Source organism: Lethenteron reissneri, unplaced genomic scaffold, assembly GCF_015708825.2.
Source record: "Lethenteron reissneri isolate LAM-NWPU_2019-01 unplaced genomic scaffold, ASM1570882v1 scaffold_1639, whole genome shotgun sequence".
Taxonomy (NCBI): domain Eukaryota; kingdom Metazoa; phylum Chordata; class Hyperoartia; order Petromyzontiformes; family Petromyzontidae; genus Lethenteron; species Lethenteron reissneri.
The window spans coordinates 686,810-714,596 of NW_026891376.1; the positions used below are offsets into that span (position 1 = coordinate 686,810).

Below are 27,787 nucleotides of genomic sequence, written 5' to 3' on the forward strand. Positions count from 1 at the left end.
TACACACACCTTTATACACTTACACACACACCTCACCTCCACACACTACTCATAAACCTTACACCACATACACACACCTCTATCACACTTACACACATACACCCACACACCTCTACACTCCTACACACACACACACCTCTATACACTTACACACACCGACACCACCTCTACACACTTAGACACACCTACACACACACCTCTACACGCCTACACACCCTACACAGGACACCTCATACACTTACACACACACCTCTATACACCTACACCACACACCTCTATACACTTACACACCCCCTACACACACCTCTATACACTTACACACACCTACACACACCTTTATACACTTACACACACACCTCTATACACATACACACACCTCTATACACTTACACACACCTACACACACCTCTATACACTTACACACACCTCTATACATTTACACACACTTACACACACATACACACACACCTATATACACTTACACACACCTACATACACCTCTATACACTTACACACACCTACATACACCTCTATACACTTACACACACCTACACACACCTCTATACACTTACACACACATACACACACCTCTATACACTTACACACACATACACACAAACCTCTACACGCCTACACACACACCTCTATACACTTACACACACCTACACACACACACCTCTACACACTTACACACCTACACACACCACCTCTACACACTTACACACCTACACACACACCTCTATACACTTACACACACCTACACACACCTCTACACACTTACACACACACCTCTACACACCTACACACACCTACACACACACCTCTATACACTTACACACACACCTCTATACACCTACACACATACCTCTATACACTTGTAGGGGTGTTACGGATGGCCAGTATACATGGGATCACACGGGAAACAAACACAGTGGGCGGGGCTCCATGAGCACACGGGGAGGCGCTCGCAACGACGTCCGCACCAGGCAGCCTGGGGGGGCTGGCCCGGAGTGTGATCCCCCGGGGGGCCCCACCCCTCAGCGGGGGGTTGGGAATAAAAGGGGATGAGCCGGAGGGCTCGAGGCAGAATGTTACAGCTAAAGGCGTGAAGACCCAAGATCATCTAGCTAGAGCCCTGGACTCCCCTGGAACGCCGCCCTTGTCAGGGCCGCGCAGGACCGAGCCAGCGGCGTGGTCCCGAGAACCAGAGTTAGTGCTCTGGGACTCCGGGTACCGTAGCCCGACTCACCAGTGTCGGGCCAGATAGCCTCCCCTAGCTCTTAGCGGAGGACTAGGAGGTAGGTTAGAGATAGCTAGCAGTGTATTCCCAGCTAGCTGGGTGAGGGGGCCGATACCCCCTCTAGTATTGTATGACCGCGGTTGTAACCACTGTGCGGAATAAATACGTGTGCCTCAACCCCGAGTGTCCAAGCGTCCTCAACGGTACTACATCTGGTGACAGAAGTGAACGACCACGAACATGGACACGCGCCGGACAGCTCGTGCCGGGGTACCGGAGGCGGAGGACACCGATGAAATTGTGGAGCCCGAGACGGCTGCAGGAGGCATCGAGCAGCCGGGGCCGGACGCATCCTTACCTGGGCGTCGGGATGAAGAGGAGCCGGCATCAGAAGGACTGAGGCTGGCTCACGCGAGGCTGGCGGAGCTGCTGTACGCTGCTGCCGCCACGCTCGAACACATCACACGGCTGGGCGCTGCTGGACCGCCACGGGGCGAGGATAGCCGACGACCGGCGCGCCTTCCCGCCATTTCAACGGACGCCAACTTTGAATCTCCCGCCATCGCCGCTGCAGCTGCTGAAGGCGTGGCCGGCCTGAACCTCGGGTCCGACATCGGCCTCGCAGGGGCTGCCGCGTCATCACCAGCGGACGGAGCGTCACCACTGGTGCGACCGGCGATGCCATCCGTCGTTCGCGCCGAGGCACAGACGACTCACGGGGACAGTAAAGTTCGAGCTTCCACGGCGACCGCTGCGCTGCACCAACGGCTGCCCCCGCTCAAAGAGTTTGTGGGCGAGGAGGGCGACTGGGGCGGCTTCCAGCGGCGCTTCCTAGCGCACCAGGAAATGGCGCAGTGGTCGGATGCCGAGGCGCTCTGCGCGCTGCCGGCGCTTCTCGACGGCGACGCCCTCGCCGCTCTTACATCGGTGCCCAAGGAAAAACGCTCCACGCTTCAGATGGCGCTGCAGTTGCTGGCCGCGGTCTACGGACCTTCAGCGGAATGCAGGCAGCGCTTTTATGATCGCCAGCGGGGGGCAAAGGAGTCGCCCCTCGCGTATCGTACGAGTCTCCTGGCGCTGGCGAAGACGGCCTTCCCTCGCATGGACGACGAAGGCGTGGACGCGATGGTTACGGAAAAAATCCTCCTGCTGGCGGACGACCTGGACATCGCCGTCGTTGCACAGGAGGACACAGAAATGGGTTCCCTCCAGGCGGCGCGGCTCCTCCACGCCAACCTGCTGTCGCAGCGACGGAAGGCCAACAGAACGGCGGCCGGGCGTGCGGTGGCTGCAGCCGCCCTCCCGACGGAGGACGTTTACGCCATCGACCATCGACAGCAGCAGAGGGCAGGTGTACGGGCGGGCCGCGACGGGTCGAGCCGCTCCGACCGTCCCTCATCGCCGCCAGCGCTCCCGCGCTGTTACAACTGCGGCATCCAGGGCCATGTCGCCTCGGGGTGCCGCTCTCCTCGGCAGCGCGGGGCGACGCCTCGACAGGACACCGGACCTCCTCCTCCCAAGCTCCATCAACATAACCCGGCGAGTCGCGGCACCCCCCATGTTTGGCCCATGCACACGCCCGTCACACACTCGCACACCGCAACGAACGGGGGGCCGACATTGCGCACCGTCGGGCCAACACGCACCACTATGGGGACACAAATCGAACCCAGCCAGTGGTCCATGTTGGCCCATCGCGTTGTAGCTGCGTCGTCGGGCTCGTCGGCCGTGGTAGGGCACATTGACGGGGTTGAGGTGCGCATCCTGGTCGATACAGGAGCATCGGCGACCATCATTTCGGAACTCATTTACAATATTCTCCCTGTCCAGAGCCGTCCTTTACTGCCGGTTAACGTCCCATTCTATGCTGCTAACGGGGGCTCACTTGGCATCATTGGACAGATTCGAGCCCAAATTTGTATCGGTGATATCAAATTGTCCGGCCCGATTTTTGTTTCCTCCTCGCTGGCGGTTCCGTGCCTGCTGGGGACGGACTTCTTGGCCAAAATGCCGATTCGTATTTTAATAGACCAGGGCTGCATTGAGCTCCCGTCGGGGCGACGCATGGCGTTTCTGCCTTCCCCTACTGCGGCTCGAACGGCGTTCGCGACAGTACCGGCGTTCGTCGTCAAAACGGTTCGCGTACCGCCAGGGGCACAAATGTTGGTGCCTCTCAAACTTCGTCGGCCCTTCGCTAAGGGCATTGGGGACCAGGGAATTCTGCTGGGGCCATCTAGGGCCGGAGTTAGCGGACCTCATTTAATTCCGGCCCAGACCATCGTTAAAGGGGACGGGGACCCTTTCATCGCGGTCCTCAATGTGGGGTCGCAGACAGTGGTAGTTCCTCAAGGGACCGTGCTTGCTCACGCAACGCCGGTGCCCTGTGAGGAACCTGTCGCGAATCACGTCGGCACTGTCCCTCTGCCGCATCCACATTCGGACACCGATGAAGGGTGGCTCGAGGCGCTTTGTGCGGGATCGACGGACCTGTCGGATTTAGAGCGTCAAAAACTTAAAACACTGCTGCGCGAATTTTCCGACGTTTTCAGTCAGAACAAATTCGATTTAGGCTGTACCCATCTGCTGCGTCACCATATTGATACGGGTGACAGCGCGCCAATACGCCAAAATCCCTTTCGGTTAAGTCCCGCCGAAAAGGACCATGTCAAATCGGCTGTTGATGACATGTTAGTCGCCGACATCATTTCTCCCTCTACCAGCCCGTGGGGAGCGCCGATCGTCCTGGTTAAGAAACAGGATGGCTCGTTGCGGTTTTGCGTCGATTTTCGCCGCCTCAACAAAATTTCCGTTGCCGACGCATACCCGCTCCCGCGGATTGACGAATCACTTGACGACTTGGCGGGAGCGCGATTCTTCTCCACATTGGATTTGCTTTCGGGATTCTGGCAGCTTCCTCTGGACGATGATTCTAAGCCTAAAACTGCATTCCGTACACCGCACAGTCTCTTCCAATTCAACCGGTTGCCGATGGGACTCCACTCGGCGCCGGCGACTTTCCAGCGATTGATGGAATTGGTTTTGGCTGGATTGCAATGGGATTCGTGTTTAATTTATTTGGATGACGTTATCGTCTTTAGCAGAACATTTGACGAGCATCTCCAGAGGTTGCGGGCGGTTTTCCTCAAAATGCGGGCTGCTAATTTGAAATTTAAACCCCAAAAGTGTCATCTGTTACGCGAATCGGTGCGTTATTTGGGGCACATCGTCGGACGCTCAGGTATTGCTACCGATCCCGCCAAAACGCAGTGCGTCAGCTCCTGGCCGACTCCCACCTCTGTGGAAGAGGTCAGGAGTTTCATTGGGTTCGCGTCATATTACCGACGCTTTGTCGCGGATTTTGCCACAATTGCTAAACCCCTACACGCTTTGACGTCAAAGGGGGTCCGCTTCCATTGGGGACAGGAGGAGGAGGCTGCTTTCAGCTCCCTTCGGGACGCTCTGGTTAAAGCCCCTCCCTTGATTTACCCCGATTTTTCTAAACCCTTTGTGCTCGACACCGATGCGAGCAACACAGGTATTGGGGGCGTGCTTTCCCAGGTGGTTGATGGCGTGGAAAGGGTAGTCGCGTATGGCAGTCGGGTGTTGTCTCCAGCGGAGCAACGATATTGTGTCACCCGTCGGGAACTGTTGGCAATTGTCTATTTCATCCAACAGTACCGGCCATATCTGTACGGTCAGCGTTTCACCGTCCGTACAGATCATGCGGCACTACAGTACGCCCTGCGAGTTCAACAACCATCGGGACAATTGTCTCGATGGTTGGAGGTTCTCCAGGACTTTGATTTTGAAACCACGTACCGTAAGGGCGTTCGCCACACCAATGCGGACGCTCTGTCGCGCATGCCAACCACCTCCGAATGCGCATGCCTCCTGGGGTCGGGTCGTTGCAGGCATCCGGCTGAAATATCTGTTCCGGTCTTGGCGGCCGCAGACGACGCAGCGTCGATGACGAATTCGATCGCACAACAGGGATCAGATTCCCTGTTGGGGTTGCCTGTCACTGAATGGGGGCGCTTGCAGATGGAGGATACCTCCCTCCTCGCGTTGCGTCGTCGCGTCGGGGAGGCTGGACGGGGGAGGGGTGATGCCGACGTGTGGGAAATGCTCACGGGTCTGCTGATGCATTGGGACGGGAAATCCCATCGACACCGGCTGGTGGTCCCTTCGGGGTTACGGGGTAAGGTGGTGTGGGCCGCTCATGAGCGCCTCCTCGACCTGGGGACCCATAAGACCCTCGCCTTGCTCCAGCTTGATTTTTTTTGGCCGGGCATGACGAGGGACGTCGCAGATCTGTTGGGGTCATGCCCTCAGTGTGCGCAGCGAAAACCACCAGCACGGGAGTCAAACCCGCCTTTGCAGTCTATCAGAGTCTCCAGAGTGAACGAACTTGTCGCGCTGGATATTCTGGGCCCATTCCCCGCCACCCCCAGGGGAAATAGATATTTGTTGACCGGGGTGGAGTACTTCACGCGCTGGCCTATGGCCTGGCCCCTGGCCAACCAGTCGGCAGCAGCCATCGTGGAGGCCTTTGTCCAGGGATACGTCCTGGACAAAGGTGCTCCGGAGCGGCTGCTGACCGACCAGGGCAAAATTTTTTACGGCAAATTGCTCCAACAGGTCTGTGAGCTCCTGGGCACGAAAAAAATTCGTACCTCTCCCTATCACCCGCAAACTGACGGGATGGTCGAGCGTCTGCACCGAACCATCACGTCTATGTTGTCACAGCAGGTTTCGGACTCACAGACCGATTGGGACTTGCAAATTCAAGGGGTCCTCGCAGCATACAGATTGGCCCCCCATGCTGCGACGGGATTTTCCCCCTTCTTCCTCATGTATGGCCGCGAACCTGACCCACCTGTTCGGGCCCAGCTGCAGATCCCCGCGCCGCAGGGAAAAACTAAATTGGCCGACCATGTTAAATTTAACCTTGCGAAATTGACAGAGGCGCGGGATGCGGCCATGCAAAATTCCAACATGCGTCAGAAAGCTAATGAGCGCCTCAGACTGGGTCGCGCGCACGTGCTACAGTGGAAGCCGGGAGACAGGGCATGGCTGCACTGTCCCCAGGTACCACTCGCGACCTCCTCAAAACTGGTGCGGCCGTGGCGGGGCCCCGTCGAGGTGGTTGAGGTTGTGCGCCCTCAGTGCGTGCGCATCAAATGGGGGAAGCGCCGGTGGTTTGTACACCCCTCCAGACTGAAACCCTTCGTTGCGGCGCGAGATCCCACTCCACACACGCGTGGCCAAACATGTGGGGGGTCGACCGACTCAAAGGGTCCGTCTCCGCTGCTCTCACCTGACGTGTTGCCGGCTGTCCCGCCCCCAGGTGCACCAGGAATGACGGGCTCACGCCCGACAACCCCGACGGGGGATGCCGAGGGTCTCGCGACATCGAGAACAGACCCACCCGGAAATGGACAGTTGCCACCCGACGGGCCGCCATCCGGGGTTGCCCCGTGTGACGGGCCAGCGGCAAGGACGCGCGCAAGAATGCGCAGACTCTTGTGATGAAAAAAAAAGAATTTTTTTTTTCCGTGTCATATTCACTGTGTGCTGCGTCGGTGGCGTGTTCCTGGCACATTGGATCGTACGTATGTTGTGTTCCTGGTGTGTTGTGTGTGTGCTGGGGTTCCCACCTGGCACATTGGATTGTACATATGTTGTGTTCCTGGTGTGTTGTGTGTGTGCTGGGGTTCCCTGGACATTGTATATACGTTGGTTTTACGGTATTCGTATTTATTCGGGGGTGGGGTGCGTTGGGTTGTTTTCCCTTCTGGCTTTTCTGGTTATTGTTGTTGTTCTCGTTGCGTTATGGTTCAATAATTGTGAGGCACACGCGGGGTCAAAGGGTAAATAAAACTTTTATTGTTGATTGATGCAGCCGGGACGGCTGCGGGCTATGTAGGGGGGGGTGATGTAGGGGTGTTACGGAGGGCCAGTATACATGGGATCACACGGGAAACAAACACAGTGGGCGGGGCTCCATGAGCACACGGGGAGGCGCTCGCAACGACGTCCGCACCAGGCAGCCTGGGGGGCTGGCCCGGAGTGTGATCCCCCGGGGGGCCCCACCCCTCAGCGGGGGGTTGGGGATAAAAGGGGATGAGCCGGAGGGCTCGAGGCAGAATGTTACAGCTAAAGGCGTGAAGACCCAAGATCATCTAGCTAGAGCCCTGGACTCCCCTGGAACGCCGCCCTTGTCAGGGCCGCGCAGGACCGAGCCAGCGGCGTGGTCCCGAGAACCAGAGTTAGTGCTCTGGGACTCCGGGTACCGTAGCCCGACTCACCAGTGTCGGGCCAGATAGACTCCCCTAGCTCTTAGCGGAGGACTAGGAGGTAGGTTAGAGATAGCTAGCAGTGTATTCCCAGCTAGCCGGGTGAGGGGGCCGATACCCCCTCTAGTATTGTATGACCGCGGTTGTAACCACTGTGCGGAATAAATACGTGTGCCTCAACCCCGAGTGTCCAAGCGTCCTCAACGGTACTACACACTTACACACACCTACACACACACCTCTATACACTTACACACACCTACACACACCTCTATACACTTACACACATACACACACCTTTATACACTTACACACACACCTCTATACACTTACACACACATACACACACACCTATATACACTTACAAACACCTCTATACACTCAACAACAACCGCCATTCGCCACTAAGTGGCGGTGACGTCACCACGACGCTTGTGCCAGGCCATGTGCACCATGTGCACCACCCACGCACCCACTCGCCGATTTAATAACCCACCCATCCGCTCACCCACCCACCCACGAACCCACTCACCCACCCAATCACCTCCCCACTCACCCACCACTCATTCACCCACTCATTAACCCACTCAACCATCCAACCACTCACTCAAATATCCACTAATTTACCCATTCACCCATCCAACCACTCAATTATACACTCACACACAGACTCACGAACCCATTCACCCAATCACTCATTAAAAAATCCACTCACCCACGTTCTCATTCCCCACTCGCTCAATTACCCGCTGACCCACCCAAGCACGAAATCATGTATCCACCTCCCTATTCATTGAATTACTCATTCAACCACTCATTCATTCAAACTAACTCACTGACCCGCCCACTCACTCATCCACCCACCTAATCATTTACCAACTTAACCACCCACTGACTCATTAACACATTCACACATCCACCAATCTACACACTGAATTACCCACTCATTCATCCACCTACCACACACCCACCCACTCACCCACCCATTCACCCTCCCACCCACTCACTCACTCACTTTCCCACTCACTCTCCCACCCACACCCACCCACTCATTCATCCACTAATTTACCCACGCACTCACCCACCCACCCACTCTCACTCACCCACTCACGCACCTCCTCACCCACCCACTCACCCACTCATGTACTCACTCGGTCACCTACTCACCCACTAATTCAATGATTCACCGACTCATTCACTCGCTCACCCACCCACTCACCCATCCACTCACCCATCCACTCACCCACCTACTCACCCACCTACTAACTTACCCACCTACTAACTCACCCACCCGCGTATCCACCCACTCACCCACCCACTCACCCACTTACTAACTCACCCATCCACTCACCCACCCGCCCACGCACCCACTCATCCACTCACCCAATCACCTCCCCATTCACCCACCACTCATTTACCCACTCACCCATCCAACCACTCACTCAAATATCCACTAATTTACCCATTCACTCATCCAACCACTCAATTATCCCCTCACACACAGACTCACGAACTCACCCATTCAGTCATTCAAAAATCCACTCACCCACGTACTCATTCCCCACTCGCTCAATTACCCACTGACCCACCCAAGCACCAAATCATGTATCCACCTCCCCATTCATTTAATTACCCATTCAACCACTCATTCATTTAAACTAACTCACTGACCCGCCCACTCACCAACCTAATCATTCACCAACCACCAACTTACTCATTAACACATTCACACATCCACTAATCTACACACTGAATTACCCACTCATCCATCCACCTACCACACACCCACCCACCCACTCATTCACACACTGACCCACTCATTCAATTACCCATCCACCCATTCAACCACCTACCATCCACTTACCCAGGTACCAACTCATCCAATTACCCACACACCGATGCACTCATTCATCCACCACCTACCCACCCAACTTGCCACTCGATTTTGGTGTACCCAGTTGTACTGTTTGGCGGACAGAGGCAGGGGAACTTAAGATACTCGACCATTTTGGGACCTCCTTTGCCAGTACCAAAATATACTAATAGGGGTTTTCCCCTTTTTTCTGGCAACATTTGACTGCAAGTATTGTGGTTAATGTAAGCATGATGCCTTGCAAAAGGTGTCAGTTTTGTTGCCAGAAAAAAGGGGAAAAACCCTATTAGTACTCGACCATTTGTTTCAACTGCTGGGCCAGAAGGTGGAACCAGCAATCTCTCTATTGCCAGTGAATTTTACGAGCCATTGCATCACAGCAGCCCCCTCCAGTATTTAATGTTTAACGAGGGTCTCGCTCTCTAGGTGCACATCAGGGTAATATTTAATGAGGTGGTGTGGACGTCTCGCTGCTTCGTGATGGATGTGATGGCAGTGGGAAAGTGGGGCAATGGAACAGCGGGGCATTAGGGCAGAGTAGCACCAGCGCAGTGGACCAGCGGAGCATAGGGGCATTGAGGCAGTGGGGCAGAGGGGCAGTGGGGCAGAGGGCATTGGGGCAGCAGGACAGCGGAGCAGCTTAGCAGAGGGGCAGTGGGGCAGTCAGGGGGCGGTTGTGTCAGACGAATCGCCTGCTTATCTTTTCCCACCACTGCCTGTACACGTTCTGAAGAAGGGCCATTGCCTGAAACTTCTCTCATGACATAGTTGTCATTGTACCGCCGCACACACAGCCGGGACACTGCACACGAGCCAAGGCACATTTAACAAACCCAGGCAGCACTCACAAGCAATGCAAAGTTACATTGTTTCCTCATAAGTTCATGTCATGACGTTAATAATAAAAATAACAATGATACGTATTACATAATACATTGGATTGATCCTATCTCTGAACAGAGTTAGTCTGTTGGCAGCAGTCATTGTCCAGTCCAGTCCTGGCATCTGCTGCTCAGTTTCCTTCCCGGGCTGCGGTCCCAGTGGCACCGTATTTCCTGGGAACCGTGTGGTGTGTGTGGTGTGTGTGGTGTGTGTGGTGTGTGTGGTGTGAGTGGTGTGTGGTGTGTGTGGTGTGTGTGGTGTGAGTGGTGTGTGTGGTGTGTGTGGTGTTTGTGGTGTGTGTGGTGTGGAGTGGTGTGTGTGGTGTGAGTGGGGTGTGTGGTGTGAGTGGTGTGTGTGGTATGAGTGGTGTGTGTCGTGTGTGTGGTGTGAGTGGTGTGTGTAGTGTGTGTGGTGTGTGTGGTGTGAGTGGTGCGTGTGGTGCGTGTGGTGCGTGTGGTGTGAGTGGTGTGTGTGGTGTGAGTGGTGTGTGTGATGTGAGTGGTGTGTGGTGTGAGTGGTGTGTGTGGTGTGTGTGGTGTGTGTGGTGTGTGTGGTGTGTGTGGTGTGTGTGGTGCGAGTGGTGTGTGGTGTTTGTGGTGTATGTGGTGTGTATCACCACCTCCATCACCCCAACTGTGCGGTCGACCGGTCGCAACAAAACAGCATCATGCTGCGGAGGAGCGCACGGATCGCGTTCGCCACACGAGCCAGGCCCTTTCGTTCCTGCACTACCACCTCCTCCTGTGTGTAGGTGTGAGTAAGGGTATAGAGGTGTGTGTGTAGGTGTTTAGATGTATAGAGGTGTGTGTAGGTGTGTGTAAGTGTATAGAGGTGTGTGTGTGTAGGTGTATAGAGGTGGGTGTGTGTAGGTGTGTGTGGGGAGCGGTAGTGTAGCGGTTAGCGCGCTGCGCTATGAACCTGGCGACCCGGGTTCGATTCCCGCTCACGGCTAACACCAGTGACGATTATCTGAACCGGTCCTGGGCCTCCCCTAGGTCGACTCAGCCTTAAATGAGTACCTGGTGCGGTGTGTAAACATCGCCACTAGGGAGACAAAGGCGGTCGGGCGTGGTGCTGGCCACCCACCCCCTCGTGTACCGTTCCGGCCTTCATAGGTGCTCGCTAACAGCACTTGCCCCTACAGTCTGTTCAGGCTATACGGGGGATCTTTGTCTTTGTGTAAGTATATAGAGGTGTGTAGAGGTGTGTAAGTGTATAGAGGTAGGTGTGTAGAGGTGTGTGTATGTAAGTGGGGAGCGATAGTGCAGCGGTTAGCGCGCTGCGCTATGAACCCGGCGACACGAGTTCGATTCCCGCTCAAGGCCAACACCAGTGACGATTATCTGAACTGGTCCCGGGCCTCCCCTAGGTCGACTCAGCCTCAAATGAGTACCTGGTGCGGTGTGTAAACATTGTCACTAGGGAGACAAAGGCGGTCGGGCGTGGTGCTGGCCACCCACCCCCTCGTGTACCGTTCCGGCCTTCATAGGTGCTCGCTAACAGCACTTGCCCCAACAGTCTGTTAAAGGCTATACGGGGGTTCTTTGTAAGTGTATAGAGGTGTGTATAGAGGGGTGTATGTAGAGGTGTGTGTGTAAGTGTATAGAGGTGTGTGTGTAAGTGTATATAGGTATGTGTGAGGTCCTGGGGGAGGGAAAATCTCTCAGCCAGGAAAACATCATGGCACAAAGTGGGGATAACCCTGCTGAGGCTGCGGTGCCTCAAATATTGGAGGAAGTCACCCCCTGTGAGTGGCTGGCTGAGGTGCCATCTGTTGAGGAAGTACTGAAGGCGATCCGGAGTCTGAGACCAGGAAAGGCACCGGGCAGAGATGATCTCCCAAGCGAAATGCTGAGGGAGGGTGGCGCTTGTGCACAGATTGCCTTATATGACATCATAACAACAGTCTGGACCGCTGGACGGGTACCGCAGGATTGGAAGGATGCCCTGGTGGTCCCCCTCTTTAAGAAGGGGGACCGCACAGACTGTAACAACTACAGTGGCATCTCACTCCTCAGTGTGCCGGGAAAGGTCCTGGCAAGGATTATTCAACATCGCCTTGCTAGGCACGCTGAGGAGAGGCTTGCGGAACCCCAATGCGGTTTCAAGAAAGGGCGGTCCTGTACAGATGCCATATTTTCTGTCCATCTGCTACAGCAGAGGTGTAGGGAATTCCAACAAGACCTTCATCTCTGCTTTATTGACCTGGTCAAGGCCTATGATACCATCAGTAGGCCTGGGCTCTGGGTTGTTCTTCGTGCTTTCGGAGTCCCTGACCCTCTGCTCACGATCATTAAGGACCTTCATGATGGTGAGCGGGCCCGGGTAAAACTACGTGGCCGGGAGTCGGAGCCTTTCCCTGTACACCTTGGGGTGCGACAGGGATGTCCTCTGGCTCCCACATTATTTAACATCTATTTCGACTGCGTAGTTCGTGAAGCCTTCAATAGCTGTACCGGGGGCATTTCCATTTGGTACAGATATAATGGGAGGCTGATCGACGCCCGGGTGCGATCAAGGGATGGCTCCCTATTGGTCAACCACGTTATGTATGCCGATGATTTGGTAATAGCTGCTCATTCAGAAGAGGAGTTCGAGACGCTGCTGCTGAGACTGGAGCGTGCCACTAAGAGGTGGGGCCTTACCATCAGCCCCACCAAAACTAAGCACCTGCCTGGGTATTTTGTACCATCGGACACTCCACCCCCACAACTCCCAATCGGTGATGGGGCAGTAGTGGAGAGAGTGGAGAGTTTCCCATACCTGGGCAGTGTGTTTATGACCGGCTCCAGTTTATCAGCCAAGGTCTCACTCCGAATCAGTCGAGCGGCATTATCTTTTCATCGGTTGCGTAACGCTGTGTGGAAGCTACCTGATCTGTAGCTCCGCACGAAGCTTTAGGTCTTCTCGGCCACGGTCATTCCCTCCCTTCTCTACGCTTGCGAAACGTGGACCCCCCTAATGGAGCATCTTCACCGGTGGGAAACATTTAGGCTGGCCTGCCTAAGATCCATCCTGGGTTTAACAAGGCTGGATTGTGTGAGCTCACAAATCCTTGAAAGATCTGGGCAAAGTCCCATCGGTGAGCTCCTCCGGCAGGCAAGGCTGCGTTGGCTGGGTCATGTAGCCCGCATGCCCAGCTACCGCATGCCTAAACAGCTTTTGTTCGGCCGGATCGAGGGGGCTAAACGGGCGCGGCACGGGCTAGAGAAGAGATGGAGTGATGTGGTACAGGAGGACGTGGAGCTGAGTGGACTTGCCGATGACTGGTACCAGCAGTGTCAAGATCGGCCTCAATGGAGGAGGCTCGTGAAGGACGCTACTGGGCAGTTGGAGGCAGTCGCCCTCCAACAACAACGGAGGGCGGAGGAGCGACGCTCAGAACAACGAGCGGAGCGCCGGGTGGCTAAAGCACAGCAAGTTGGTACGGTAGGGGGCACAGGTGGTGCATCACCCAGTCATCTCGGTCATCTCGGTCAGTCGACCCGTGGCACCTGCTGGGTCTGCCCCGTGACCTCCTGCCAGCGGGCGTTCGACACTTCACGTGGCCTCAAGGTGCACTTGGCCTGGTACAAGCGTCGTGGTGACGTCACCGCCACTTAGTGGCGAATGGCGGTTGTTGTTGTATAGGTGTGTGTGTGTAGGTGTGTAAGTGTGTAGAGGTGTGTGTGTAGGTGTGTGTAAGTGTATAGAGGTGTGTGTAGGTGTGTAAGTGTACGGAGGTGTTCGGGTGAGTAACCCTGGCAGCGCAACGCTGCTGGCGTCTCGTGCTGCCGCCTGTACCGCGCCTTGTCCACCAGAGGGCATCGCCTACCCACGGGTTGTGTGGCGTCAGGGTGAGAAGTGGAGGGTGGGGGGAGGGGTCCGGGGATGGGGGGGGCTGCTGCTGCAGCGCTCAGCAAGGGGTCGTGCTTGGTGCACCACTGCCAATTCTTTATTGCATCGATCTATCTCATTCTTTGTCTCTGCTTCTATTTCCTTGCGCCCGAGTATGCACCGCTACTTGTGGTACCCTCTCTGTATTCATTGGAGAGCCACAGTCCAAACCACTAAATCTTCTTGTTTCTTGTGTGAAGCCCTCTCCAATATTTTATTTGATTTCTGCAAAAGGGCTGCTGCCATGACTGTGGAATGGTTGTCACGATTGACTTAAAATGTCGCGGTTCGATCTCCCAGCCTGGCCTTGAAAACATTGACCAGGATTCTTACAATTCCCTGTTTTTGTCCACCCACAGTCCATCAGTGGGTCGCGTGCAATGGGCTAAATGGCGAGTACTCCCACCTCTTTCAAGACATATGGTCAGTGTGGAAAAGTTGGCCAAAACATACCCACCGGATCGGCACTCTAGACCTCCCTCTAGTGGGGGTTCTTTCACCAGCAGTTGCATGAGCAAGTAATTGCAGGGCTGCACCATTAACCTCACGTGCACAACAATAATCTGGTTTACGTGCATTTCAGAACTCCTTGATCCAGACCCCAGCATCCCAGTGGTGCAGGATCAGTGCTCTGCATCGGTGTTACCATTACGCCGTTGCTCCTCTGCAACCCCGTGCCACCCGTTGCCGCGTGTAACGTCGCTGCGCCCTGTGCACCGCACGTGTCCCCAGCCCCTGCCGCTGCTCCGCCGGGACACCGGCTTGATGCTGACGATGTCTCAGGCGCAGGCCGCCTGCCTCCTGGCCAACGCCTTCTTCTGCACGTTCCCCCGGAGCAACGCCACCGGAACCCGGAGCGAGGACTCTGCCTGCCCCGACATCAACGTCAACAGGTGCAGCAGCAGCAGCCCATCACTGTGCATTACACACCGAACACCGTGTGTCATGCAGTACACACACACAGATGCAATGCTCTCTCTACGTGTAATAATCCTTCTGAGACGGCTTCGGAATCGGTCCTCTTTATTTTCACTTCCACAATACACTTTACTCACACACTCTCTGTTGCTGGCAGACAACAGAGAGCGGGCAGACTTCACACCAGTTCCCACCGCGCACGTGGCACCCAGAGCCCCCGTACGCGCGTGGCTCTGTTCGTTCCCCAGTCTGCTCCCGATCGTTCTCTCTCACTCTCTCTTAATCCTTCCATCACGTGGTCCCCCCAGCCAATCCTCCATGGACAGCCTTGACCATTCTCGATGGTTCCCTGTCAATCCCGGGACCACGCCTCTCATCCGGCTCCCCATTAGCTGGGGCCCCGAATGGCTAGGCCAATCACTCCTGATGACATGCCGTGATCACGCCGGGGTCATGCTCCCTATCTCAACCCTTATTGGCTACAAAGCAGGACCGGCAAGCCAATCCCCACGTGAACCCTCTATGGCTGTTATTACATATGTAGAGTATTTCTTGCTGTATATGTAGCGTCGGAAATGCAAAGCACACACCACCTGTAGTTGCGGGCACGAGTCGACAGGGGGTGCCACCCTGAGTTAGAGAGAGAACCGGGACCGTTGAGAGGCCGAGTTCCCCCCCCCCGACCCCAGGTGAGGGGTTGGGGGGTTATTCCAGAGCCACCTCTACTGTGTGGTGGACCGGCTACCACACAGCAGCACGAGTCGGAGGAGTGAACGGATGGTTCTCCCTATGCGGGCCAGACTCCCTCGCTTCCTCTTCTCCTCCTGCATCATCACCTGATCCTCTTTCCTTGTCATCTCTTTCTCCACCATCTTCTCCACCAATGTCTCCTCCACCTGCACCACCATCTCATCCTCCTGCTCCTTCGTCCATAACTCCTCTGTCTCCCCCCTCATCTCCTCTTCTTCCTGCACCACCAGCTCTTGCACCAAGGGTCTCCTCCTCCTGCACCACCAGCTCCTCCACCAAGGTCTCCTCCTCCTGCACCACCAGCTCCTCCACCAGGGTCTCCTCCTCCTGCACCACCAGCTCCTCCACCAGGGTCTCCTCCTTCTGCACCACCAGCTCCTCCACCAGGGTCTCCTCCTCCTGCACCACCAGCTCCTCCAACAGGGTCTCCTCCTCCTGCACCACCAGCTCCTCCACCAGGATCTCCTCCTCCTGCACCACCAGCTCCTCCACCAGGGTCTCCTCCTCCTGCACCAACAGCTCCTCCACCGGAGTCTCCTCTTCCTCCACAACAACCGTCAGCCATTTAGGCCTGGGCAAGCGCGGAGGATGGGGGCAGCGCCGCCTCCGCTCTGTAAAGAGATGCGCACGACACCGTTCCAACTTCCTGCTACAGCAGAGATTGCACTCCCCCCCCCCACCATCAGTTAACCCTGGGGGGGCATGGGGGTGCTGTGATCCCCCATAGCCCCACCCCTCGGAGAGGATTCTTATAAAAGGCGGGGAGCCAGAGGGCTCGAGGCCAATGTGTGAGAAGCTTACCATTGAAGACTGAAGACCGGCAGAATAGGCCCTGGAACTCCCCTGGCTCGCTGTCCTTGTCAGGGCCGAGCAGGGCAAGTGGCGCGGCCCCAAGAGCTCCAGGACCGCTGCTCTTGTAAGAGCACGGCCTGGTTAGCTGGGTGCCGGGATCCGTGCTTGACCAGGGCCGGATCAGATAGCCTCCCCTAGCACTCATAGCGGAGGACTGGGAATAGGAGAAGTCAGGGGATAGTACTAGGGGTGTTTCCCATTGAGTACGGGTGAAGGCGCCGTTACCCCTTCAAGTAATGTTACCGCCTTTTGGTTAAATAAAAGAGTGTGCCTCAACTACGTCGTCTGTCTCCCTGATAACTCACTACACTTGTATAAGTGTAGTGTATCGTGTCGTGTATAGTGGAGTGTGTAGGTTAAACGTTGAGTTTTATAAGGGCACCACGGGGTGACCAGCCCCTCCACACCCAGCCCCACCCCTCCCACCCAGCCCCACCCTCCCCACCCAGCCCCTTCCCTCCTCTCCCAGCCCCTGCCCACCCTCCCCCAGCCCCTCCCCACCCTCCCCTCTCCACCCAGCCCCACCCCTCCCACCCCCACCCTCCCCTCCCCATGCACGACAGACAAATAATCCCTGGTGGGCAGTGTGGAACCTGTTGTTCCTACCGGTATAAAAGTGGGAAATATCTGAACCGGTCCTGGGCCTCCCCTTGGTCGACTCAACCTCAAATGAGTACCTGATGCAGTGTGTACACATCACCACGAGGGAGACAAATGCGGCTGGGCGTGGTGTTGGCCACCCACTCCCCTGTGTACTGTGCCAGTCCTCATTAGGCGCTCACTAACACCACTTGCCTCAAAAATCTGTTAAAGCTATGAGGGGGATCTTTGTCTTTGTACAGTGGCATTGGCTACATATAAACTGATACTTTGAACGGAGTTTATAATACAGCACGGCCTATGTGTAACGCATCATATACCGTGTACACAACACCATGAAAGTGTGTGCCGTATAATACAGAGTAAAGGAGCATAGCCTGTGCACGTACTGCAGCGTTACTTTGAACTGAAACGTGGCATGGCCGTTATGTGTAGAACAGCATTTCTTGTGTATATGTAGTGGGTTCCCACGGAGACTGGAGACGTAGCTTAGAGGCAACACGGTTTATTTAAATCTTATAACATAAGCCCCTTTTACTCCCACTACTTGGGGAGGTATGGCCTCCGGGCTAACGTGCCCTATCACTGGGGCTACGGGCTCTGAGTCCTCCGACTAAGGGTGGCCTAGGGGAGGCTATGCTGACCCGACCCAGCCAAGGTGCAGGGTCTCGACCACTGGTCCGTGCTCGGCCCCGCCGCTTAAAAGGACGTCGTGTCCCAGGGTCCCGGGGTCCCAGGGTCCCAGCCTAGCCGGTCTTCAGTCTTCAGAGCACTGCCTCAGGCCGTCCTGGGGTCCGTCTTTTATACCCACCTCGGGGACTCTCCACTCCCGGAAGAGGAGATGAGGGGGGAGACAGAGGAGGTATGGACGAAGGAGCAGGAGGATGAGATGGTGGTGCAGGTGGAGGAGACATTGGTGGAGAAGATGGTGGAGAAAGAGATGACAAGGAAAGAGGATCAGGTGATGATGATGCAGGAGGAGAAGAGGAAGCGAGGGAGTCTGGCCCGCATAGGGAGAACCATCCGTTCACTCCTCCGACGCGTGCTGCTGTGTGGTGGCCGGTCCACCACACAGTAGAGGTGGTGGTGGTTACGGATCGTTGTGAACCACAACCACTATCACCATACCCACCACACACACCCTGCACCCATTCACCCCCCTGTGATACCCACCACCCACCGCACACCACACACACCCTGCACCCACCCACCCCATGATCCCACCCCCACCACATTCCACACAAAGGGTTAGGGGTTTAGAGGGTTAGGGATTTATAAAGTTAAGGGTTTAGAGGTTTCAGGTTATTTCAGGGATAAGGGGTTTAGAGGTTTAGGGATTTCGAGGGTTATAGGGTTTAGGGGTTGAGGGGATTCGAGAGTTAGGGGTTTAGAGGGTTGGGGTTTAGAGGGTTAGGTGTTTAGAGGATTAGGCTATTTGGGGTACGGGGTTTTAGAGGGTTAGGGTTTTCAGGGTAAAGGGGTTTAAGGGTAAAGGAGTTTAGATGGTAAAGGGGTTTAGAGGGTTAGGGGTTTATAGGGTTTTGGGTTTACAGTGAGGGAAAAAAGTATTTGATCCCCTGATGATTTTGTATGTTTGCCCACTGACAAAGAAATGATCAGTCTATAATTTTAATGGTAGGTTTATTTGAACAGTGAAAGACAGAATAACAACAAAATCCAGAAAAACGCACGTCATAAATGTTATAACTTCATTTGCATTTTAATAATGGAAATAAGTATTTGACCCCTCTGCAAAACATGACTTAGTGCTTGGTGGCAAAATCCTTGTTGGCAATCAGAGGTCAGACGTTTCTTGTAGTTGGCCACCAGGTTTGCACACATCTCAGGAGGGATTTTGTCCCACTCCTATTTGCAGATATTCTCCAAGTCATTAAGGTTTCAAGGCTGACGTTTGGCAACTCAAATCCTTCTGCTCCCTCCACAGATTTTCTATGGGATTAATGTTTGGAGACTGGATAGGCCAGTCCAGGACCTTAATGTGCTTCTTCTTGAGCCACTCCTTTGTTGCCTTGGCCGTGTGTTTTGGGTCACTGTCATGCTGGAATACCCATCCACGACCCATTTTCAATGCCCTGGCTGAGGGAAGGAGGTTCTCACCCAATATTTGACGGGACCTGGCCCCGTCCATCGTCCCTTTGATGCGGTGAAGTTGTCCTGTCCCCTTAGCAGAAAAACACCCCCAAAGAATAATGTTTCCACCTCCATGTTTGACGGTGGGGATGGTGTTCTTGGGGTCATAGGCAGCATTCCTCCTCCTCCAAACATGGCGAGGAGTTGAGTTGATGCCAAAGAACTCCATTTTCGTCTCATCTGACCACAGCACCTTCACCCAGTTGTCCTCTGAATCATTCAGATGTTCATTGGCAAACTTCAGACGGGCATGTATATATGCTTTCTTGAGCAGGGGGACCTTGCGGGCGCTGCAGGATTTCAGTCCTTCACGGCATAGTGTGTTACCAACTGTTTTCTTGATGACTATGGTCCTAGCTGCCTTGAGATCATTGACAAGATCCTCCTGTGTAATTCTGGGCTGATTTCCTCACCGTTCTCCACGAGGTGAGATCTTGCATGGAGCCCCAGGCCAAGGGAGATTGACAGTTATTTTGTGTTTCTTCCATTTGCGAATAATCGCACCAACTGTTGTCACCTTCTCACCAAGCTGCTTGGCGATGGTCTTGTAGCCCATTCCAGCCTTGTGTAGGTCTACAATCTTGTCCCTGACATCCTTGGAGAGCTCTTTGGTCTTGGCCTTGGTGGAGAGTTTGGAATCTGATTGATTGATTGCTTCTGTGAACAGGTGTCTTTTATACAGGTAACAAGCTGAGATTAGGAGCACTCCCTTTAAGAGTGTGCTCCTAATCTCAGCTCGTTACCTGTATAAAAGACACCTGGGAGCCAGAAATCTTTCTGATTGAGAGGGGGTCAAATACTTATTTCCCTCATTAAATGCAAATCAAGCTATAACATTTTTGACATGCGTTTTTCTGGATTTTGTTGTTGTTATTCTGTCTCTCACTGTTCAAATAAACCTATTAAAATTATAGACTGATCATTTCTTTGTCAGTGGGCAAACGTACAAAATCAGCAGGGGATCAAATACTTTTTTTTTCCTCACTGTAAGGGTTTAGGTTAAGGGTTCAGTGGGTTAGAGGTTTGGGGGTTTATGGGTTAGGATTTTAGAGGGTGATGGGTTTAGACCGTTATGGTTTTAAGGGTAAAGGGGTTTTGAGGGTTGGGTTTTAGAGGGTTACAGTTTAGAAGGATATGGGTTTAAAGGATTCTCGGTTTAGAGAATTAGGTGTTTAGATATTTTATGGGGTTTATTGTTAAAGGGGTAGTGGTTTAGAGGGTTAGGAGTTTATAAGGTTTAGGGGTTTAGAGGTATCGGGGTTTCAAGGGTTAGTGATTTACAGTGTTAGGGGTTTAGTGGTTTGAGAGTTGAGGGTTTAACACCTAGACTTTCACAACTAATATTGTCCATAATAAAGTTTTTTTTTGGGTTAGTCTCCAACACTAAATGGCACTTTTTGTTGATGTGACAAATTTTACTAATTGACTGTTTCGGGTGGTGGTTGGTTTAACGACATGTTTATATTTACATAATCTAACAAAAAAAAACCTTTATGGGTTTAGAGGGTTCCGGGTGTAGTGGATTATGTGTTTAGAGGGTTAGCATTTTAGGGGCATAGGTGTTTTAAGGGTTAGGCTTCTAGAGGGTTCGTTCTTTAGAGGGTTGGGGTTTAAATGTGTTGGGATTAGGTTACAGATTTAGGTTTTTAGAACGTTAGGGTTTTGAGGGTTAGGATTTTAGAGGTTGAGGATTTAGGAGGTTATGAGTTCAGAGGGTTAGGGGTCTAGAGGGTTAGTTCTTTAGAGGGTAGTGGTTTAGATTGGTTGGTATTTAGAATGTTAGGGATTTAGGGTTTTAGAAGGTTAGGGTTTCAAGGATTAGAGGGTTAGGGATTCAGAGGGTTTAGAGGGTTTGGTTTTTAATGGCTTAGACGGTTAGGGTTAAAAGAATAAGGGGTTTAGAGAGTGAGGGTTTTGGTGGGTTAGGGTTTTAACGGGTAAAGGGGTTGAGGGTTAGGGGTATAGGAATTTAGAGGGTTAGGGGTTGAGATGGTTAGTGTTTTGGGGGTTTAGAGGTTAAGCTTTTAGAGGGCGAGGGGTTTAAAGATTAGGGTTGTAAGGGTAAGGGGTTGAGAGGGTTAGCGGTTTAGATGGTTATGGATTTAGATAGTTAGGGGTTTAGAGGGTTTTAATTGTTCGAGGTTTAGTGGTTAAGGTCTCTGTGCGAGTCCAACATGTTTGCATGAGTCTATGGTAAGATAAAAAGAGTTCAGTTTAATTTGTATATTTCGAAACAATTTGTTTACCTTTCCTGTGATGTTTTGTATTGTATTTGTTGTTATTTTCTGACCCACCCGATTGGACGTCTGTGAAAACATCGTTATAGCTCATCAGATTCATCCAGTATAAATAAATATTCAAATTAAAAATCTATTGACCTCTGTGCGAATCTATGGATTTCTGTGTGAGTTTTTGGGCCTTTGAGTGTATGGATCTCTGTGTGAGGCTATGGGTCTCTGTGCATGTCTATCGGTCTCTGTGAGTATGGGGTCGCTGTGTGAGTCTGAGTGTTTGTAGGAATGTATGGGTCTCTGTTGGGGTCTATGGGTTTCTGGGTATGGTTGTTTGTGCGAGTCTTACATGCACAAATTTAACTTAAAAAGGCCATTGAGGGTTGCGGAATCCAAGTTGAATATTAAGTTCCTCGCAGTGCAAGCCAGCTCTCTAGTAGTGTCATTAAACAGCCCCTTTAATTCTGTATAATAATAAAATAGACTTACTCCAGGAAATCCACACTGAGTCACAGTCGGGTCCTGAATTGTTTTTTTTAAGTTTTCGACGAATGAATGATGAGTTCTTACACAAGTGGGGGAAACCGGAGCACCTGGAGAAAACCCGTGGGGCAGCACTTTAAACCGTATAGGCAAAGATGGCGATTATCCCACTTTCTGTACTGCCTTCTCCTGGCCAGCCAGCCAGGAGAAGGCACCTGGATGCCCACGGGAAGGGGGTTTCACAACATTCACTGTGTGATCCACTCACCCTTGCTGCCTTCCACTGCTGGATCACAGGCTTGCAACACCACCGCCTGGCGAATAATAGTAATAATTAAAAGTTTTATAGCGCGCACAAGAACGACTCAGAGGCATGAGGAACCACAGCCGTGCAGGAAGGAAGCCACGTGGTGAGCCAGTACCAACAATTGTCCAAGCTCTGCGGTCCTCTATGGAGGCATTATGCGCTAATTAATGACGAGTGTTTATACCAGTGGGGGAAACCGGAGTACCCGGAGAAAACCCATGCGTGCGAGGGTGAAACACTCTATCCCTGTACAGGTGAAGATGGCGATTAGTCCACTTGCTCTACTGCCTTCTCCTGGTGAGTCAGGTTATGGCACCTCGACGCCCACGGGAAGGGGATTTGCCAACATCATTGTGCGGTGATTCACCAGCCCTCGCTACCTTCCACAGTGCTGGATTAGAGACGTGCAGTACCAACACCAGGCGGATGATAACAATAATAATAACTTTCTACTTCTAACTTGATAACAATAGGCGAAAAATAACAACAGGCAAATGATAACGACAGGCGAATGAGAACAGTAATTATTATTTCCACTTAGAACTTGATAACAATAATTATTTCTACTTTTAACGAATTAACAATTATTTCTATACTGATAACGTGATTACAAAAATAATAACAATTTCTACTTTTAACTTAATAACAGGCGAATGATAACAGGCAAATGATAAAAACAGGCACCACATCTACGCCTCTATATAAGGAACGAAACAGGTGAATGTCTCCACAAATCTGGCTGTTGCCTGATGAAGCTAGTTGTAATTACTGGCGAAACGTCGTACTCAGATTGTAAATGTTGTGGCTTGACTCTCCAACACACCGTGAGTTGTACTAGTTACAAATTGGCATGTTCTGCGTACGTGACAACCCTTACTAGTTGGCTGTGTCGGGTGGTGGTGGGTTTTAACGACACATTTATATATTTATGCGATCTAACCCAAAAAAGAAACCTATTATTATTAGGTTTTTTCGGTAAAGTCACGTAGGTAAAACATTAAAATTAATAAAAGTAAAATAAATAAAAAATCACGACGTTTCGGAGGCAACACAAGCTTCCGTCTTCAGGTGGAACCGTCACAGCCACGACAGCTGTATCAAGTAAATGAGAAATTGCAGGAGCTACCACTCCGTTTATATAATGGTTGGAGAGGGGGGGGGGAAGGGCCAAGTACAGCACACTTTTTAAATCCTTTATATTAAGTTCACTTGCTTGCGTGCTTGCTTGCTTGCTTAGGACCGTGCAAATCTTTCGGTCGTTTTTTAACCCACTTCCCATGATCCAATCGAGCTGACATTTTCCACACAGACTCGTTGTGCCAGACAATTAATGTTCGTGAAAAAAAATTCCCAAAATTTTACACTTTTTAGGCAAAAAAATAATATTTTACATATATTCAAAAGAACTCATTCTTGGCTTTGGCTGAACGTCACAGTATAAGAGCCCAGAGCGTAACCCCTCCACAGGCCGTGGCGGAGTAGCGCAGTTGGTAGCGCCCTCGCTTCCCATGCCAAAGGTCGCGGGATCGATCCCCGCGTCCTCCACAGGCGAATATATTTTTAAATCCTTTATATTAAGTTCGCTGCCACGCATATAAAGGATTTATAGTGAAAAACTTTGTTTTTACGGGTTATACTTATTATTAATATGGTAAGGTGAGGCTTAAGAGGGTGAGCCTTTGTTATGGAGAGGTACGGTTTGTGACTCAACCTGTGACAAGGAGACAACAACTAAACATGGTAAACCTGTAATAGTTGTCTGTCAAATAAGATTGGCCAAATAAGTGTAGTTAAATCTTTTTTGCATGGTTAATCACATCTTTCCAATGATTACTCAGTTTGTAACCATCATCACGGTTGAAATTATGTCTGTGTTTGTATATTTGTATGGCTTCGTGTACAAACCTTTGATGGTAGCCAGGAGGTTTGCAGAGAACCTTGGTCTCGGAAAAGACAATTTCATGAGAGCCCACCGAGTTGTAGCAATGATCGGCAACGGCCGAAGAATCAGTTCTGCCGTGTTTCAGATCTGACTTGTGCTCGTGGACACGATCAGAAACATGACGTTTCGTTTCTCCAATGTAGCAATCACCACAAATGCAACTCAATTTGTAAACTCCAGGATACTGTAAGTCAGGAACGACATCCTTCACAGATGGAATCAGATCACGGATTTTATGCACTTCACTGAATCGGAATTGCATCTTATGTTTGTTTAGAATTTTGGAGATCTTTTTGGTCACGCCTGCTATGTATGGTAACGTGATAGTTTGGTCGGAGTTTCATGTGGCTGTTTCTGTGTGGTGGGAGAAACAGCTTGGCGGATAGTGCGGTCAGAGTATCCGTTCATCCTGAGGGCCCGATGTACATGTCTTAATTCACCGGCCAGGTGGTGTTGGTCAGAAATGCCATGGGCTCTGTGGTATAGCGTTTTGATGAGATAATTCTTTTGAGATGGGTGGTGGTGGGAATCCGGTTTCAAGTAGGAATCTGTGTGGATGGCTTTCCTGTAGACAGAATGTCCCAAGGATCCGTCAGGCCTCCTCTCAAACAGAATATCCAAGAATGGTAGTTTACCGTCTTTCTCCACTTCCATGGTGAATCTGATGGATGGGTGTCTAGAATTGATGTGGTCCAAGAAGTGGTTCAATGCTGGGAGGCCATGTGGCCAGATGACGAAAGTGTCATCCACATACCTCTTCCACAGAGAAGGACGCTGGGTGGATGTCTGGATGGCGTCTGATTCAAACTTTTCCATGAACATGTTGGCTATAACTGGTGACAAGGGGGAGCCCATAGGGGTACCCTCATTCTGTTTGTAGAAGGTGCCATTCCGGGTAAAATAGGTGTTGGTGAGGCAATGCCTAACCAGCGCAGGTACATCAGAATTCAATCCATGTTGGACTAAGTCCTCAATTATTGTTAGGGTGTCCGGTACTGGGACTTTGGTGAACAAAGATACTACATCAAAGCTGACGAGGATGTCATCAGGAGATAGTACCATGTCCTTAACCATAGAGACTAATTGGGTTGAGTTGAGTACTGCCGAAGAGGTCTTGCCTGTGAAGGGGAGCAGAGTATCTGATAGAAAACGGGCTAGTTTGTACGTAGGAGAGTTTATCGTCGACACGATGGGTCGTAGCGGGGTGCCTTCTTTATGGATTTTGGGAAGACCATAGAGTCTGGGAGGTCTAGCCGCCGATGGTTTTAGAGGGACGTTTGCTTGGATCGATTAGGGAAGTCGAACTCGTGATGATACTGTTGGTTTTTGTCGTTAGGCTTTTAGTGGGATCGTTTTTAATTTTGGAGTAACTCCCATCATTAAGGTCCAGGATTTTGTTGTTGTATGAATCTTTATCCATGATGACCGTGCCCTTGTCTGCCGAGAGGATGACTATATCATCTCTCTTTTTTAGGTCCGCGAGTTCAGAGCGTTCGTTTTTGCTGATGTTACTAGTGGGTTTCTTAGCATTCTTAAGAATAGTAGCTATTTCAGCTCTTGCTACATCTGCATGGATGTGTCCTATGCCTCGGAGGGCTACATCAATCTGAGAAACAGTATCATCACGAGTTCGACTTCCCTAATCGAACCAAGCAAACGTCCCTCTCTAAAACCATCGGCGGCTAGACCTCCCAGACTCTATGGTCTTCCCAAAATCCATAAAGAAGGCACGCCACTACGACCCATCGTGTCGATGATAAACTCTCCTACGTACAAACTAGCCCGTTTTCTATCAGATACTCTGCTCCCCTTCACAGGCAAGACCTCTTCGGCAGTACTCAACTCAACCCAATTAGTCTCTATAGTTAAGGACATGGTACTATCTCCTGATGACATCCTCGTCAGCTTTGATGTAGTATCTTTGTTCACCAAAGTCCCAGTACCGGACACCCTAACAATAATTGAGGACTTAGTCCAACATGGATTGAATTCTGATGTACCTGCGCTGGTTAGGCATTGCCTCACCAACACCTATTTTACCTGGAATGGCACCTTCTACAAACAGAATGAGGGTACCCCTATGGGCTCCCCCATGTCACCAGTTATAGCCAACATGTTCATGGGAAAGTTAGAATCAGACGCCATCCAGACATCCACCCTGGGTCCTTCCCTGTGGAAGAGGTATGTGGATGACACTTTCGTCATCTGGCCACATGGCCTCCCAGCATTGAACCACTTCTTGGACCACATCAATTCTAGACACCCATCCATCAGATTCACCATGGAAGTGGAGAAAGACGGTAAACTACCATTCTTGGATATTCTGTTTGAGAGGAGGCCTGACGGATCCTTGGGACATTCTGTCTACAGGAAAGCCACCCACACAGATTCCTACTTGAAACCGGATTCGCCCCACCACCCATTTCAAAAGAATTCTCTCATCAAAACGCTATACCACAGAGCCCATGGCATTTCTGACCAACACCACCTGGCCGGTGAATTAAGACATGTACATCGGGCCCTCAGGATGAACGGATACTCTGACCGCATTATCTGCCAAGCTGTTTCTCCCACCACACAGAAACAGCCACATGAAACTCCGACCAAAACTATCACGTTACCATACATAGCATGCGTGACCAAAAAGATCTCCAAAATTCTAAACAAACATAAGATCCAAGTCCGATTCAGTACAGTGCATAAAATCCGTGATCTGATTCCATCTGTGAAGGATGTCGTTCCTGACTTACAGTATCCTGGAGTCTACAAATTGAGTTGCATTTGTGGTGATTGCTACATTGGAGAAACGAAACGTCATGTTTCTGATCGTGTCCGCGAGCACAAGTCAGATCTGAAACACGGCAGAACTGATTCTTCGGCCGTTGCCGATCATTGCTACAACTCGGTGGGCTCTCATGAAATTGTCTTTTCCGAGACCAAGGTTCTCTGCAAACCTCCTGGCTACCATCAAAGGTTTGTACACGAAGCCATACAAATATACAAACACAGACATAATTTCAACCGTGATGATGGTTACAAACTGGAGTAATCATTGGAAAGATGTGATTAACCATGCAAAAAAGATTTAACTACACTTATTTGGCCAATCTTATTTGACAGACAACTATTACAGGTTTACCATGTTAGTTGTTGTCTCCTTGTCACAGGTTGAGTCACAAACCGTACCTCTCCATAACAAAGGCTCACCTCTTAAGCCTCACCTTACCATATTAATAAAAAGTGTGCTGTACTTGGCCCCCCCCCCCTCTCCCAACCATTATAAAAACGGAGTGGTAGCTCTGCAATCTCGCATTTACTTGATACAGCTGTCGTGGCTGTGACGGTTCCAACCTGAGACGGACAGCTTGTGTTGCATCCGAAACGTC

General features: G+C 51.8%; 2 protein-coding genes across 3 annotated transcripts in view; one reads left to right on the plus strand and one right to left on the minus strand.

The window, feature by feature from the left end:
• LOC133338994 (uncharacterized) overlaps positions 1–27,787 on the plus strand; it is a 227,763-nt gene that overhangs the window by 105,860 nt on the left and 94,116 nt on the right. The window lies entirely within an intron of this gene.
• Positions 15,174–22,468, minus strand: LOC133363034 (uncharacterized). Of its 2 annotated transcripts, none has more exons than XR_009757569.1 (2): positions 22,421–22,468; positions 15,174–16,446 (listed from the first exon to the last, which is right to left on the minus strand). XR_009757569.1 is itself a non-coding variant. In XM_061582044.1 (2 exons), the coding sequence occupies exons 1-2, from the start codon at positions 16,830–16,832 to the stop codon at positions 15,995–15,997; spliced, it is 648 nt and encodes a 215-aa protein (XP_061438028.1). In that variant the 5' UTR covers positions 16,833–17,085; the 3' UTR covers positions 15,174–15,994. The 2 variants fall into 2 exon arrangements, 1 of the variants encoding a protein (XP_061438028.1); XM_061582044.1 differs by lacking the exon at positions 22,421–22,468 and adding an exon at positions 16,637–17,085.

Excerpts from the sequence above, each read along its gene's own strand:
- LOC133363034 (XM_061582044.1), bottom strand. The coding sequence starts at position 16,832 with ATGAGTGCTAGGGGAGGCTATCTGATCCGGCCCTGGTCAAGCACGGAT. Across the intron at positions 16,447-16,636 it reads CCGGTCTTCAGTCTTCAATG|AGCGGAGGCGGCGCTGCCCC; the intron begins GTAAGCTTCTCA and ends ATCTCTTTACAG.